The following is a 15835-nucleotide window of genomic DNA, read 5'->3' as shown; positions in this document are numbered from 1 at the left end:
ACTTGTGGGACCGGTGACTGAGGCACCGGCGGGAGGAAGGGACCTTCTGCAAAACTATTCACAACAGGCAAAGCCGGCAACGCGCCCTCCGTCCCGGAGTGCGGGTCCGCGTTCCTAACAGGTTTCCCAAGTGCAAACTCGTAACGCAGCGGAAGGACGCCGGCAGGTCCCGGAGCTCCTGCGCCGTGGGAATCTCACTCAGAGCGCGTCCCCTGCAGGAACGACGCCAGCGGCCGCTCGCAGGGCCCGCCCGGCCGCGACCCGCGCCGAGCGCCCGCCCGCCGGCCGCTGAGCCGAGGCTCCGGAGCGCCGGCCCCGCCGCGCCCACCCCGCCCCCCAGGGTCTCCGGGGTGCGGGCCCCAGTCCCGAGGCGGAGCGAGGCGCGGGGCCCTGGCACCGGGTCCCCACTAGCCCACCCCCGGCGCCCGCTCACCTGGGGGTCGGGGCGCCTCCGGTTCCGCCCGCACGCAGACAGGACGAGATCGCCGGGCGGGCGCTCGCCTCCCAGCCGCGTCCCGCCGCCGCTCTTTGTGTCTGGAGGCCCCGGCGCCGCGCTCCTCCCGGCCCGCAGGCGCCGCGCTGCTCTGGGCGCGGGCGGCGGGGCGGGGCCGGGTGGTGGGTGGAGCTGGCGGGCGGGGCCAGAGGCCGCAGGGCCAAGGCAGGCGCGGGGCCGGAGCGGAACCGGCGTAGGTGGGCCGTACCCGCGGCCACCGAGCGGGAGTCGGGGCGTGGCCGGGGCGGAGTGGGCGGGGCCGGGCGGGGACCTGGGGCCCGTGGGGCGCACGGGGCCGGTGGGGCCGCGTGGGGAGAGTGCGGGGTGGCTACTCGAGAGCCGACGGGGTCCCCGCAGACCGGGGGGGGGGGTGTCTCGGGAAAAGTTTAGAGCCTCAGGGAGTGAACCCTGGGGCTGACCTCGCTGATCTGTGTGAGTGATGCTCCCTTCACAGGTCTTGGCCTCGCATCCTCCTCCGGTAACAACCCCGGGAGGTTGGTCAGGCCATACCCCAATTCACAGTTGAGACACTTTAGGTTATTGCCTTCCATCATGTATTCAATCAATAAATATTTACTGAGCACCTACTAATGCCAGGCATTGTCCTAGGGGCTGAGAACAGAGCAGTGACAATGAGCATAGGGCGTTGGCAAAAAAAATCCCTGCCCCTGGGCGGGGAGAGTATAGCTAAACCAAATACCCCTGTACCTGAAGAAACTGTCTTTCCTACAATACTTAACACCCACTGGGTCCTGGGCACCACTGTATCTAAGATGCTTGTGCATCTTAGATGGTACATACATGTATGAGATCAGAAACCGTCCACCTCCGTCAGTATTCCAGGTACAGTGCACTCTAGGCCTTCCTCTGTACAGTGTTTGGGGGACCCTGTGGACAACTGAGAATTTATGGCTTTCTGAGTATACCACTATGAGGAATCTACAGATAAAAAACAGACAAAACATCATTGTTATATCACTTTTTTAATCTTAAGAAATATTACTCTAAAACAAAAACATCATTAAGAAAATAATAGGTCATTCCAAGATTTCTTAATATCTTCTGTAACATTCCACTCAGAAGGCAGAAAATCACAAAGTTCTTCCCTAAGGAAGGGTGCAAATGGAATGTAATACTGCATTACTGCACTGTTTAGAATACAAACTGAAGACGAGGAAACTCAGTTATATCATTCCCCCCAGCTCACTTCTGCGGAAGAACGGCAGCTCGACATCCTGGGTGCTCTGGCCGCGGCCCACAGCTGTGACCTTGGATCAGTGATCCCAGTGATCCTCCTCAGTCAGCATTAAGGATGCGCCGTGCTTACACTTGTCCTATGGGAGGCGTCCTCCACATCACACTCCGATCCACCACAGAAATCACACACACAACTATTCTGTCACGATCCTCCTACCTAACAATTTTAAACCAGCTAAGGTAGAACTGAGGTCACATAGGCTCCGCGCCAGGAAGAGCTACACGGGAACCACTCCCTGTTCACAAACATCCAGCTTCAGAGTGACAGCACCCTGGACAGTCAAGGACACAGTCACATTTTAAAAAAGGAAGAGTGAGAAGTCAACAGGCATAAGCACCAGTGGCAGAGAATCCTGCTCTTGGCAGGATGCTTGAAGGAGCCACGGCTGTATGTATCCTAGCAATCTAACATTTTACACTGGTAGTTCCTTACACAAAAGTAAAAAAAAAAAAAAAAACCCAAATAATTTTTTTCCTTAATTAACCGTTTTACTCCAAGTTTGGCTGGTAAAATCATGAGACTTGCTAGCCTAATGGTCTTGAGAAAATTTTCTAGTTGCAAGATGCCTCACTATGGAGTCATTAATTAGTAGGCTCAAAGCAAACCCTGAATTGGACAAATTTGTGAAACAATGACGTATTTCCCCAAATTTGAAAAACAGGAGATTGAAGGCAGATGTTAACACCAAACAAAGCCCAGCAAGTGTTAAAATGGCACCCTGGAATTAGTTCGTAGCAAAACCTAATTTTCTACTAGTTCTCATCATGTGGTTGAGCTCTTCAGTCAGCAGACGACAGGTAGGGCAGCAGGATTAGCAGCACCGAACAATTCCCCTCCGATGTAGCCACAGAAGGGAAAAGATTTCTGGTGCCAAGTGCTGGCTCTCATCCTTAGCAAAGCAGGCCAGTCCCTCAATCCCACTGTGTGCCTGGGAGAGATAGCAAAAGTAGTTCCATAAGAGGCAAAGACTAACAGGAACCTCAAAGCTCACTCAGGAAAGACGTGAAAGTATCATGGAAAAGGAGCACCATGCTGCTGATTTTAACAGCTTTTTTACTGGAGGAATTTGTTGGTCATGTCTACAGCATAGGAAAATTACCCCCCTGCAAAGGTAATGCAGAAAAATTAGATTCATAGGAGGGGTATACATTCAGAGTAGGGAAAAATATGGTGCATGTTATAAAAACAGAAAATATGAAAATCATTTCACTATGAAATGTCTGGATTTGCATGTGACTTGGTATTTATTTCATATTAACCAGATCCAACTGCTCTAATAAATCTCTATCATATATGTTTTAGAATACCTATTTTTTAAAAAAATACATTTTCAAGCCAAAACATAAAATCTGTGTTTGTGTGTCCATGTATAAGTTATCCTCCCTGGTATCTTCCTGGATCCAAGATGCTAAGAGATTAATAAAATAATTTTTTAAAAAATCTCAAGCCACAGATTAACAAATAAGACTTCCTCAAGTTTTTTGGTTGACACCACTAAAAGTAACTTGTATTAATACACTCTGAATTTTCAGGTATAAATACCAGTCAATGGTTGGCTGGCCATTAAATGACAAGTATAATTATTCCAGAACTGGGTCATAGTATATAGAATGCCTTAACTTTTCTTAGGTGAAGCTCTGTAATTTGACCCTAAAATTCCTAAGCACGCCCCTTTCTGTGCTCTAAGCTGACACACTGACTCTGCAGTCTATACTCTGTAAGAGAGCAGGTAATTCCAGCACAGAAGAAACTATATAATGCGGCATGGGGGATGACTTCAATGGCACTGTTCCATTTCTGTTTATCCAGACCGTTGCTTTCAGCCCGGCATTGAGGCCTCCTTGAATATCGGTTTCTAGGGTGTCCCCAACCATCACGCAGTCCCCAGGCTGGACTCCCAGAAGATCACAGGAGTAATAAAATATGGAAGGGGCTGGTTTCTCCTCTTCCTGTTCTCCACCTACAACAATAGCATCGAAATAGGACTGACAGGCACAAGCCTCGATCTTCTCCCTCTGTGTCTGTCTTTCTCCATTTGTTAATAAAAGCAGGCGGACTTCCTTCCGAAGTTCAGTGAGCATGGCTTTGACATCTTCCGCTAGTGTCATATGCTGTAAACGTGTAGATTTCCACAGGAAATAACATTCTTCGGCCAATTTCCTATTGGCTGCACCACCTTTTGTTTCCTGGATCGCTTCCTCCCAGTGTGAAGTCCTTAGGTCAGTAATGCACATATTGGAAGGATGAAAACACTCCTTGCTGAGTTTAACCTGAACTTTGTCACAGATGATTTCGGCCTCTTCTTTGTACTGGTATTTTGATTGTAAGAGCTTTATCACCTGAATAAGGGAAAATAACTCCATCAGCATACTCCATGTCTTTAACACTCATGCCCTGAGAAGCTGTGAGGCTACAAACCCAGAGCAGAGACAGATTTTAACTCCACTCCTCTGTCTTAAAGAAGCTCTATTACCACACCATTTCTGGTGGGAATTAGTCTTAATTTTCCTCCAATTCTTTGTTTGTTTTTTGGGGGGAAGGTAATTAGGTTTGTGTATGTATGTACGTATGTATGTATTTATTAATGGAGGCATTGGGGTTTGAACACTGGATCTTGTGCCTGCTAAGCTCGCTCTACCAAGAAGCGACACCCTCCCCCCAAACTGGTCTTATTTTTAAAGACTACCAGAGTGAAGATCTCTCAGCCCCTCCAGACAACTCATTCTTTTTGCTAAAACCAATCTCTATCCTAAGAAGATTATTTATATATAGCTAATAAAAATCCTTCATTGGCAGTTTAAGTCTACTGTCTTTCATTCTGGTCATGAACACATAAAAATAAAATGACTTATATTTAGTAAAACATTCAAAATTTCTTTCTTTTTTTTTTCTAAAGGTTCCACCCTTCTCTTTTTATTTATTTTTAAAATTTATTTTGGGAGGAGGTAATTAGCTTTTTTAAATTTATTTTTTAATGCAGGTACTGGCAACTGAACCCACGACCTTGTGTGTACTAAGCACACACTCTACCACTGAGTTACACCCTTCCCCCTTTTCAAGTGTCTAACAACTAATACTTAGACACTTCCCAGAAATACTACTAGTTCACCTAACCCTTCCTCTCCTTATGTTTGGAGGTCTAAGTTAACATCATATAAAAGGGGACCCAACCCTATACTTTTAAAAACACGTGTATGTACCTCTAATGGAATCAAGCATGTTCTGTGATTTCAGCAGTTTAATGCCAGTGCTTCTCCCAAACTTAGTTTTCGAGAGTAAAAAACCTCAAGTAGTTCTGAGTCCCTGTCTTGGCCACACGGGCTCTAGACCCCTTATCACAGCCCCTTTTGTGCTCCCACAGCTCCTTCCTGGTTGTTTGTTAGCAGGTTCTTATCCCCTTGGCCTGTCTCCTAGCATTTACCAAGACCCTAACTTGGCAGCAGGATGCCCAAGGCTCACATACATTGTTTCTGATCGTGTCTACACTCTTCAAGGGAGATCCCTTTTTGAGATGAGGGACTGGAAGGTCAGGACTGTTAATAACTGGCCCCAGCTGAGGTTTAACCACATACTTGCCTACCTCCAAAGGCCGTACGCTTGCCTTTGCACTACTGGACCAGGCACTGGAGACTGGACATCATGACCTCATCTGGTGGGGAAAATCACCACCGCAAATGCTGGGCTGAGCGCCTTGACAGGCACACGAAAAAGTGCGGAAATAAGGAGCAATCCTAGGGTCGTCGGGCATGGAAGGCAGAGAAGGCACCTTTAAACCAAGGAGTTACCGAGCCTCGAAGGTGGAGATGGGAGGAGGTTTGACATTCCAGACATAACAACAGCACAATGACAGAACCTGGAATTTTGTGAACTGGGAAAGGCAGCTGAGTTCAGGCACAATGGAAGGCATGTGAAGGAGATGCTAAGAGGTGAGGCTGGAGAGGCTGCAGTGGATGCTGCCCCGATTCCCTGGCACGCGCTACCCTACACATGCCAATGGCTTCATACCGCATGGACTTGGGCTTCTCTGCCTGAGAACTTCATTTGGCCAAGGGGCACCCATGTGTATAGGCTGAAGCCAGAGTATAGCCCTAGAAGCAGGCCTCAACCAGTTAGAGGCAGAAACTGGTGTGCTTCCAGTCACAGAGAACAAACTTATGGTTACCAGGGGTAAAGGGAGTGGGAAGGGATAAACTGGGAGTTCGAAAATTGCATCTCTTGGGGAGTGATGGAAATGTTAGCTATCTTGATTGCGATGGTGGTTTTGCGGGTGTATACATCTACCAAAGTTCACCAAATTGTACATTTTAAATATGTGTAGTCTACTGTACAGGAATCATACCACAATAAACATGTTAAAAAAATACTTCTTCCAAGCTTTCAGGATCAAATTTTGAAAAAAAGGAAAATGAAATGGACATGCCTCTTGGGAGGGCCACGTAAAGCACAAAGCATGTCTGCGTGCTGACTCCCAGAGTCCCCCACTGTTCATACCGTTCCCTGCTCATTAATACAACCTGTCTGAGATTCCTTCCCTTCCCAGTCTTACTCTGTCACTCCCCTTCCTGGGATCCTACCCTACGGGAACTACCTGCACTTGAAGTCCCTGTCTTGGGGACATCTGGAGAAAGGCAACCATGCCAAGGAGATTTTGGATCTTTGCAGACGAGTGCAGTACACTTAACTGGGACTAAAAATTGTCTGTTGTTGAAGGAAAGCAGTGAAATAAGTTCAACTGTGTTGCCCTAAACTCTACAGGGAATAAATGAGCTGCTAGTCACAGCAGACACTCTATTCACCTCCTGAACAGGGGAACAGCTGAACAGACACATTCTTCCTTCAGAGTATGAGAAGCACGTCACAGGTAAAGGGAACAGTTCTCAGGCTATGTGTGCTACTCGGCAAATGTAAGAGTTAAAAAAGGTCCTGCCGGTCCGAGAAAAATGTATCAGCCCTAGGAGTTCTAGACGAAGGCAAAACACTGACACTTGTTGCTTTTTAAAGTTAAATTTCAATGAACAAATTCAGCTTATTCCATCTTCATAGTGATGTCACCGTCTTTTCCAGCAATGTCAACTGAACTACTCTTGAGGTACGACTGAAGGTCACTCTAAAGTCCTTAGCAACACTATTGATACACAATAAAAGGACACAGGCCTCTAGGACTCCACAGGACTCTCACTGAAACAGGGCCTGGCTCAGTTAGTTAGTAAATGAGACTCCCAACAGAGATCCCACTGCCTGGACGCCGCAACTGGTGACTCATTAAGCACATTCTTGGGCTCTGAAAGAGTAGACTGGCCCACCTCAAAGGGGAGACTCTTTGTAAAGGCATATTGCCCCCCCAGGTTTCAAGCCTGTTTCCCAACTTTGCCGTTTTGTCACACAGCGACTAGTTACATATTCTTTTGGAATAACAAGCAGCATTTTAGTATCAGTGACATCTTTGGTGGGGGGGGGGCATTGTGTATCAGTCATTCACATATTACTATCAGTTCAAACAGAACTAAAGCCTAAGGTGCAGGAGTGTACATGACTAGTGAGAACTCCCTAACGTCTGCACTGGGAGAACAGCGTTGTATCTGAACTGGGGCTGGAGGAAAAAGATCTCGAATTTAGAGGTATGATGACATTTTCTACTTCAAAACTCTACTTAAGGGTAGAAACACAAAAAAAGGAAACTCTTCTACCTCCGGCTCTCTGGACCCAGAATTAAAGTTAATCCTATCAGTACTAATGCTTAGCTGTGATTTAAGAGGACTTTTTGAGGGCTAGTGTGGGAACCATGTAACATTTTATAGCATATGATTATGATATGAAGTGGCTGAATTCCAAATGACACTAATTTAAAAAGACATGCTCACAAAGCATGACGGCTGCATACAGACTAACAATTCAAGTGGTGTTTGTTATTTTTAGTTCAAGTCTTTATTTAAAAATCATCTACTCAATGAGGCCTGATCTGACCAACCTATTTTAAAATTTTAGTTTTCTCCCCTCCATTTTTTCTAATACACTTATAAGCACGTTTATTATGTTCACTGTCATCCCCACTAGATAGTAAACTCAAAAACACAGAAATCTTTTTTGCTTTTCTGTAGAAGGCTTCCTAATTTTCTATAGAAGGCTTCCTCTTGAGTAGTGACATTGAAAGACAGACCTGAAGAGGGTAGAAAGAAATAACTTTCCCAGATGATCAAAAAAAAAAAAAAGTTAGAACTGCCAAAGCATTACTGAAGAAAAAGAATGAAGCTGGAGGAATAACTCCCCCAGACTTCAGACAATACTACAGAGATACAGTCATGCATGGTATTGGTACAAAAACAGGCACATGGATCAGTGGAACAGAATAGAGCCCAGAAATGAACCCACAAACTTTTGGCCAATTAATCTTTGACAAAGGAGGCAAGAACATAATACAATGGAATAAAGACAGTCTCTTCAGCAAACAGTGTTGGGAAAACTGGACAGGTGCATGTAAATCAATGAAGTTAGAATACTCCCTCACACCATACACAAGAATAAACTCAAAATGGCTTAAAGACTTAAACATAAGACAAGACACAATAAACCTCCTAGAAGAAAACATAGACAAAACATTATCTCACATACATCTCAGCAATGCTGTCCTACGGTAGTCTACTCAAGCAATAGAAATAGGAGCAAAAATAAACAAATGGGACCTAATTAAACTTACAAGCTTTTGCACAGCAAAGGAAACCATAAGCAAAACAACCACCTACGGAATAGAAGAAAATATTTGCAAAAGATGAGACTGACAAGGGCTTGATCTCCAAAATATATAAACAGCTCATATGACTTAATTAGAAAAAAACAAACAATCCAATCCAAAAATGGGCGGAAGACATAAACAAGCAATTCTCCAATGAAGACATACAAACGGCCAATGGGCACATGAAAAAATGTTCAATGTTGCTAATTATCAGAGAAAAGCAAGTGAAAACTACGAGGTATCACCTCACACCAGTCAGAATGGCCATCATTCAAAAGTCCACAAATGACAAGTGCTGGAGAGGGTGTGGAGAAAAGGGAACCTTCCTACACTGTTGGTGGAAAACAGTACAGAGATTCCTCAAAAGACTAAAAATAGACTTACCATTTGATCCAGCAATCCCACTCCTGGGCATATATCCAGAGGAACCTTAATTCAAAAAGACACCTGCGCCCCAACGTTCATAGCAGCACTATTTACAATAGCCAAGACATGGAAATGACCTAAATGTCCCTCAACAGCTGACTGGATAAAGAAGTTGTGGTATATTCATATAATGGAATACTACTCAGCCATAAAAACGACAACATAACATCATTTGCAGCAACATGGATGTCCCTGGAGAATGTCATTCTACGTGAAGTAAGCCAAAAGAGAAAGAAAAATACCATATGAGATTTCTCATATGTGGAATCTAAAAAAAAAAGAAAAAAGAAAAGAAAAGACTAATGAACATAAATACAAAACAGGAATAGACTCATAGACATAGAATACAAACTTCTGGTTGCCGGGGGGAGGGGGGTGGGAAGGGACAGACTGGGAGTTTGAAATTTGTAGATACTGACAGGTATATATAGAATAGATAAACAAGATTATACTGTACAGCACAGGGAAATACATACAAGATGTTGTAGCTCACGGTGAAAAACAATGCAACAATGTATAAGTGTATGTTCATGTATGACTGAAAAATTGTGCTCTACACTGGAATTTGACACATTGTGAACCAACTATAACCCAATAAAATAAAAATTTTTTAAGTTAGAACGGATATAAATAATCTGTATGACTCCTCCCCAAGCCGCAGGCAATGGCTGGACCTTTCCCCCTTCCTGCTTCATAAATCATTCAGATTTAGGAAAGCTGACATATTACTTTTGAACAGACCAACATTTATGGGTGTTGTGTTCTTATGTGATAAAGTGATCCTCGTATAGTTAATTCTGCACATTTCATAGAATATTCATAAAGGAAATGGTAACAGAACCAAGTCTGGAGAAATGGAGAACCATCCATCCAGCATTCATTTAATATTTACCATGTTTCAAACATGATGAATAAGACAATTTTTCCCTCTTAAGAGTTTTTCCCTCACTATTTAGTTGTAGGCATCTCAGTAACAAAAAATAACTGCAACATCCTTTGACAAGTGCATTAAAAGATATCTGAACAAAATACAGAGCTGGTATAAGGGAGGGTGTAAAGACCAGGGAGGAATACCATCTGATTTTTGTTTTGGAAATTTCACTGTGGTAGGAATGTAGAGGAAGAACTGGATGTGATAGGCCTGGAATCAAGGCAGCAACAGTCTCAATGACAGACACGTCCAGTTTTAACTAAGACAAGGGCAGGGTTAGGGGCAGACTGGGTGACAAGGTGGATGGCAGCACAAATCTGAAACACTGGATACTATGTACTTCCCACACATTATATTAAACCTAGTTGACAGGGTTACTGAGGACTAATATCACAATTCAAATTTTATAATGAAGATTTGAGACTTTGATGGTTAACTTGTTCAGGTGCTTTGAGCTAGGTAATGAGAGCTGTGATTCAAACTCAAACGTCTGATTTTAATGCCTAAACTCTTGGTCTATAGCAAGAATTGGACTAAAACAAGCATTTAATCACAAAACACTGGATGTGGCCTGCCAAGTACATGTAGGTAAGCGTGTACTGTCTGCAGCTAGAGATACTGGAGGCAAGACAGCACAGGGTGACGCCCCTAGGGGCAGCGCCAAAGGCATGGGGATGGAAGGGATGGTCAACAGTGTTTAATGCTTCAGTGAAGCCAGTAAGACAGACTAACGTCCAGTGATTCTGGCAATTTGGGAAGTGCCTAAGGACGGTGAGTCTACTTCGTTCCAGAGGCAAAAACAAAAGATACATTGTAAAGGATTTGTGAATAAGCAGGAAGTAGAAACATGGAGATAATGGGTACAGATTTGTCTTCAAACACATGGCTGTCAAGAGAGGTAAAATCTTGTGGCAGAAGGGGCCAAGGGGGGCGTTCTTTTTAAAGTATTGGACAGGTCTGAACGCGCAGCAGGGGCGGAATGCACCAAGGAAGGGTGAAGACGCTGAGGGTTAGGGAGATAAAAACCTCAGGGTTGGAAGGATTAGTTGCTGAGAGTGGGTTTTTCCGATCTGATAACCCTTAGTTTTCTCCTTGAAGCTGAAGGCAGAGGAAAGAAAGCAGGGCTGGCTTAGCGGCTCGAAGAGCACAGGAAGGTCTGAAAGAGCACCAGTGGGCGCAGAGGAGAGGCCGCTGCTGAGCAAGCCCCGCGAAGCGCGGACCGGAGCTGAGCGTCCCCTCAGCAACCTCCAGAGGGCCACGCCCCTGGCAAGGACAGCGGGGGGCTTCCCGCGGAGGAAACTCGAGTCGCCAGAAGGAAGGCCTGCCTCCCGGGTCCAGAGAAGACCACCCTCCCGCGGTCAGTCCCGGCAGAACGCCAGCGCCTCGCGGCGCGGCCGCCCTCCGTGCGCGGGGGCGACTCTGCCCTCGTGGCAGCTCAGCAACATCCTTCCGGCCGCCCGAGCGCCGGGCGGCCGTCAGCCCCCGCCCCCGCTCCGCCCGCGCGGGGGGGAACCAGGGCCTCCGGGACGAGAGCCCCCACCCCGGGGGGAACCAGGGCCTCCGGGATCAAGGGCCTTCGGGAACCAGGAGCCCCGGCGCCACGCAAGCCAACGGGGCAGTGGGCCGGGGCCTGAGGGGTCGAGGGCGCCTGGCCCGCCGGAGGGGGCGCGGGAGCCGGGACGTTACCTCCAACATGCCCTTCCGACTCGCCCCGGCGGTGTCGATGAGCGTGTTGTCCAGGTCGAAGAAGACCGCCCGCACCCGGCTCAGACCCATGCCGCCGGCCGCCGCCCGCGCAGGCGCGATGCGGGCCCACCGGCGTGGGAGACGCGGGCGGAGCCTCGGCCCCTCGACCCTTCCGCGCTGTTTCGGGGAACTCCCGCGAGACGTCTCCCTACCTGAGCGCCGGCGAGCCGCGAGTTCCCGCGAGACTTCGGCATCGCGGTCTCCGGGCGCGCGGGGGCGTCCCGTCGTCGCGGTGCGAGCGGTTTCCTCAGCCGCTCGTGTGCGGCCGGTGCTCGGAAGTGCGGCCTCTGCCTTCGCGCCTGTCCCCGCTCGTCTCTTTCCTCCTTGTGCCCTCCTTGGGGGAGGAGGGCGCCAGGCTGCCGGGGAGCGGGTTCCTGGGCCCGGGACGCCCGGGAGGAGACGGAAGAAGCGGCCTCCCAGCCCGGTGGGGGTGTCCTCGCCCGCGGAGCGGCCGGCGGCGCGGGAGCGACCGTCCGAGGCCGCGCCTCCGTGGGAGGGTTGCGTTCCGAGCTCGGAACGTGCGGCCCGGCCCGCCGAGCTCGCGCGGCCGGGGTGTGGAACCGCGTCGGCGCCGGAGGCGGGCAGCCCGGGTCTGGAGGCCCTCGTTTGGCGGCGGCGTCTGAAGACCAACGTGTGTCTGCCTCGGCGGCGCTTCCTGAAGCCTCGGTTCCCGGGGGACTCGGTTGCAGCCAGAGGCCGAGGCACCTGGAGAGGCCGGTGACCCTCCCTCCCGAGGGCAGTGACCCTGTGCCTTCTGCCGTCGGCGGAATCTGGTTCCTGGGCCGGGCCTCGTGTTCTGTCCGCGCCGTCGGTGCCGGCGACCCCTGACGTGTGGCGCTGCGGCCGTCCCCAGGGACCAGGGATTGCCCGCCCGGTGTAGCAGGGCACAGGCCGAACTTGGCCTGCTCCCTGGTTTTGTTGGATCAGTGAGCTGAGTGGCTTTTTATAGCTTTTAAAGTAATGGAAAAAATCAAAGGGAGCGTATTCGTGACACGTGGAAACTAAATGAGATCCAGGTCTTAGGTCCACGGGTAGTTTCACAGGGGCCCGGGCCCACCTCATTTACAGATTGTCTTGCTGCCTTTGCCCCACAGTGACAGAGTCGGCACTGAGGCCACGGGGCCTGCAGGGCCGAAAGCAGCGGCTGTCTGGAACTTGGTGGAAAAGATCTGCCCGGCCCTGCGGCGCCCGCCGACTGCCGGGCTGCTGACGTCCGGCGGGTCTGGACCAGCTGTGTCTGCGGTACCAGGCCTCCTCCGGCCGCGCGGACTGCAGTGTCCGCGTTTTGGGACAGTATCACAGTTGACCTCTTTGCTGCTGTGGGGAGTAGGCGAATATCCATTCCTCAGAAGCAGGACTCTGGTTACCCTGTTGACGTGCAGAGCTAGTCTATCAATACTGGTCATTTAGATTAGCAGTTAGACGAAAGTATGAGCGCATTGGTTGGAGTTACTTTTTTAATTGCCTGAATTGTCAGGATGAGTATTGCATAAAACTGCTTATGGACACATGAAGTTTATAGGATTGGAGCGATTTTCCTCCTTTCTCTTTTTTTGATGTGCACATAGAGTTTATTGACCTGGGCGCAAATCCAAAGTCAGGATCCACAGCAATTGCGTGTGTCATCAGTCCTCCTGGTTTGAGGGGTTGGGGTGTTTGACAGGGTTCCCTGCGTGACAAGTACTCTAGTCCACTTCTGCTGCTTGCAGGGGGGTGATGGCCAGATACAGTGTGCTGATGACCGTTGTTTCTTCTAGTGAGATGTCTCCAGGTTTTCAGACGTTGCAGTTAACATTTGTGAACCAGTGAATTTTCCCGTGCACTTTAAGGCAGTGAGATGCACAAGCTTATAGATGGGCCTCAGGTTATTAAGTGGTCAGCTTGACAGAGTTGACACTAGAGGATGTTTTCACACTTGCAGGAAGCAAGGTCAAAGTAAAAGATTAATAATTGTGAGACTTGATGAAGGAGCACAAGTGAAAACTAAACTACAGCACTTGCTTTTCCCACGTTCTGCAGAACGGCACCGCTGCTGTGCAGCTGCTTCCACCCAGCATCCACCCTGCCTTTTCCGTCCTGCCCTAGGGAAAGTCTTTTTCAGACCCTTCCCACCCACCTCATGTGCAAGTTCGTCGCAACTGCATGACTTCAAAAGAGAGTGCTGGGGGACACACGGAGGGGCCAGAGCCGCAGGTGGTAAAAGAATTTACCAAGAGCAAGAAGTTTAAGAACAAAGGAAAAGGTTAATAGTTAAGCTGCTGTAGGCAACAGCGGGCCGCATAGGTTCCTGCATGCCCATCGAGTGTGAACGTGCAGGACCTTTTATCAGCGAAGGGGCTGGGGACACAAAGGGCGGGCGGAACAGCCTTCTGGCTGGCTGTAAACGAGATGAGGCGCTCTGGTACACGGGAGGATAGTGGACTTACGGCTCCAGGAAGGTGGAGACGTTGGCTGACACCAGCAGGGGAGTGGGATTTATGACTCCGAGAAGGAGGAGACTTGGGCTGAGATGAGTCATTTCCATTTCCAGGGTGGTCAGTTCTGCTGAGGCAAACCCCTGTCAGGAGCTTGTCTTCCACAGAGGGGCGGGCAGACACCCCAGGGCTGGAAGCTGGGGCCGTGCGGCCTCGGCAGGCACCAGCTGTCCTGGCAGAGGTTTGCCCCGTGGGCTCAAGGTTTTCCCAGGATGGGCCATTGCTTAGCTGACAGGACAAAACAGAAACCACCTGGAGAGAGTCTCGCAGGCCCCACTCCACCTGCCCAGCTGTCACCAGCTGTCCCCTCCCCTGCCAGACGGCCTTAATGTGAGCCGCCCCTGCTGCCTGTGTGGCTGAGCCTTCAGCTGTTTGCTAGATGCCCCGCTCTTTCTTAGGGACATCTTTTCAGCAGTTCTTCCCTCTCTGCATCAGCAGCGCCCTCCCACCGTTGGACCCACTCCTCTCACTCACAGCGCTGTGCTGAAACTCCTCTGGAAAGTCGCCAGGGGCCTTCACTTGCTAAATCCAGTAGCCATTCCCTGGGCTTGCCTTCTTGTCCTGTCAGCATCTTCCCATCTAGCTGGCCCCTTTCTCGTACATACGCTTTGTTCGCTTGGCTTTCAGGACACCACACTTCCTTAATTTTCTTTTTTGCTCCTGACTACTCTTCATAATCTCCTTTGCTGATGCCTCATCTCCCTGACTTTCTGGTGTTAGAGGGCCCCAGGGCTGCCTCACTACACTCACTCCCTCAGAGAATCTCCTTCATTCACTTTCATGACTTTAATTACCATTTATAAGGGGGTGGGTAGAGCTCAGTGGTAGAGCACGTGCTTAGCACAGCGTGAGGTCCTGGGTTCAATCCTCAGTGCCTCCATTACAAAACAAACAAACCTACCACCCCCCAATATCCCCCCAAATATCAGTTTATGTATAAGCTGATGACTCATAAAATGCTATCTCCCCTGATCCCTTAGGAACCATCTTGGCAGAGAATAGGAAAATAAATAAAGCCATTGACCATTTTAGAGGCAGTCAGTCACACCTGTATTTTAAGAAATGCAATATCCAAACTACAGTAAGATGTCATTTTTATATATAGGATAACCAAAAGTTAAATGTCTAAGTTATACATCAATAAAGCTGATTATAAAAACAAAACAAAACACAAAAACAGCTTCTCTACAACCTGGACCATCTGATCCCAGGTATGTTACATAAAGTAAAAACAATATTTAACACCTTTATTATAGTATGATTCCTGTACAGTAAACTACACATATTTCCTATGTACAATTTGATGAATTTTGATAGATGTATACGCCCATGAAACTACTACCACAATCAAGGTAGCTAACATTTCTATCACTCTCCAATCAAGAGTTGCAAATTTTGAATTACCAGTTTATCCCTTCCCACCCCCTGTACCCCGTGGTAACCATAAGCTTGTTCTCTATGTCTGTGAGTCTATTTCTGTTTTGTTAGTAAGTTCATTTGTGACCTTTTTATAGATTCCTATGTGAACATCGCATGGTATTTTTCTCAGAAAGTAAAAATTATTTCGGCTTACTAACACACTATGTCTTCCTCTGCAAAATGGAGATTCCAATCCTAACTTACAAGTTGGTTAAGAGGATAAAATATGGCAATAATTGTAAAGCCAGGACCTAGGAGAGGACAGTTGTTCCATAAATGCTAATTGAATCTTTTTTTTTTCCCTACAAGACCTGGTCTACACCGGGAATGCATCAGCCTGAGTAAAGTGCTGAGAGAA

General features: G+C 48.2%; 2 protein-coding genes across 8 annotated transcripts in view; both read right to left on the bottom strand.

Annotated features, from left to right (window-relative positions):
* Positions 1 to 603, bottom strand: part of NINL (ninein like) — a 73995-nt gene extending 73392 nt beyond the window's left edge. For 3 of the 7 annotated variants that reach the window (XM_032461685.1, XM_032461683.1, XM_032461682.1), the window contains exon 1: positions 434 to 602. The gene's annotated coding sequence lies outside the window, so the exon portion shown is untranslated. Of the gene's footprint in view, positions 1 to 433 lie in introns of all 7 variants that reach the window. The other 4 variants (XR_004313046.1, XM_032461687.1, XM_032461684.1 and 1 more) reach the window with 3 other exon arrangements.
* An 854-nt stretch (positions 604 to 1457) lies between these two features.
* On the bottom strand, positions 1458 to 12294 carry NANP (N-acetylneuraminic acid phosphatase). The gene is made up of 2 exons (XM_032461690.1): positions 11525 to 12294; positions 1458 to 4090 (listed from the first exon to the last, which is right to left on the bottom strand). The coding sequence occupies exons 1-2, from the start codon at positions 11612 to 11614 to the stop codon at positions 3434 to 3436; spliced, it is 747 nt and encodes a 248-aa protein (XP_032317581.1). The 5' UTR covers positions 11615 to 12294; the 3' UTR covers positions 1458 to 3433.
* Between the last annotated feature and the right edge of the window lie 3541 nt (positions 12295 to 15835).

Source organism: Camelus ferus, chromosome 19 (assembly GCF_009834535.1).
Source record: "Camelus ferus isolate YT-003-E chromosome 19, BCGSAC_Cfer_1.0, whole genome shotgun sequence".
Lineage (NCBI taxonomy): Eukaryota > Metazoa > Chordata > Mammalia > Artiodactyla > Camelidae > Camelus > Camelus ferus.
This window is presented reverse-complemented; position numbering and strand designations above follow the sequence as displayed.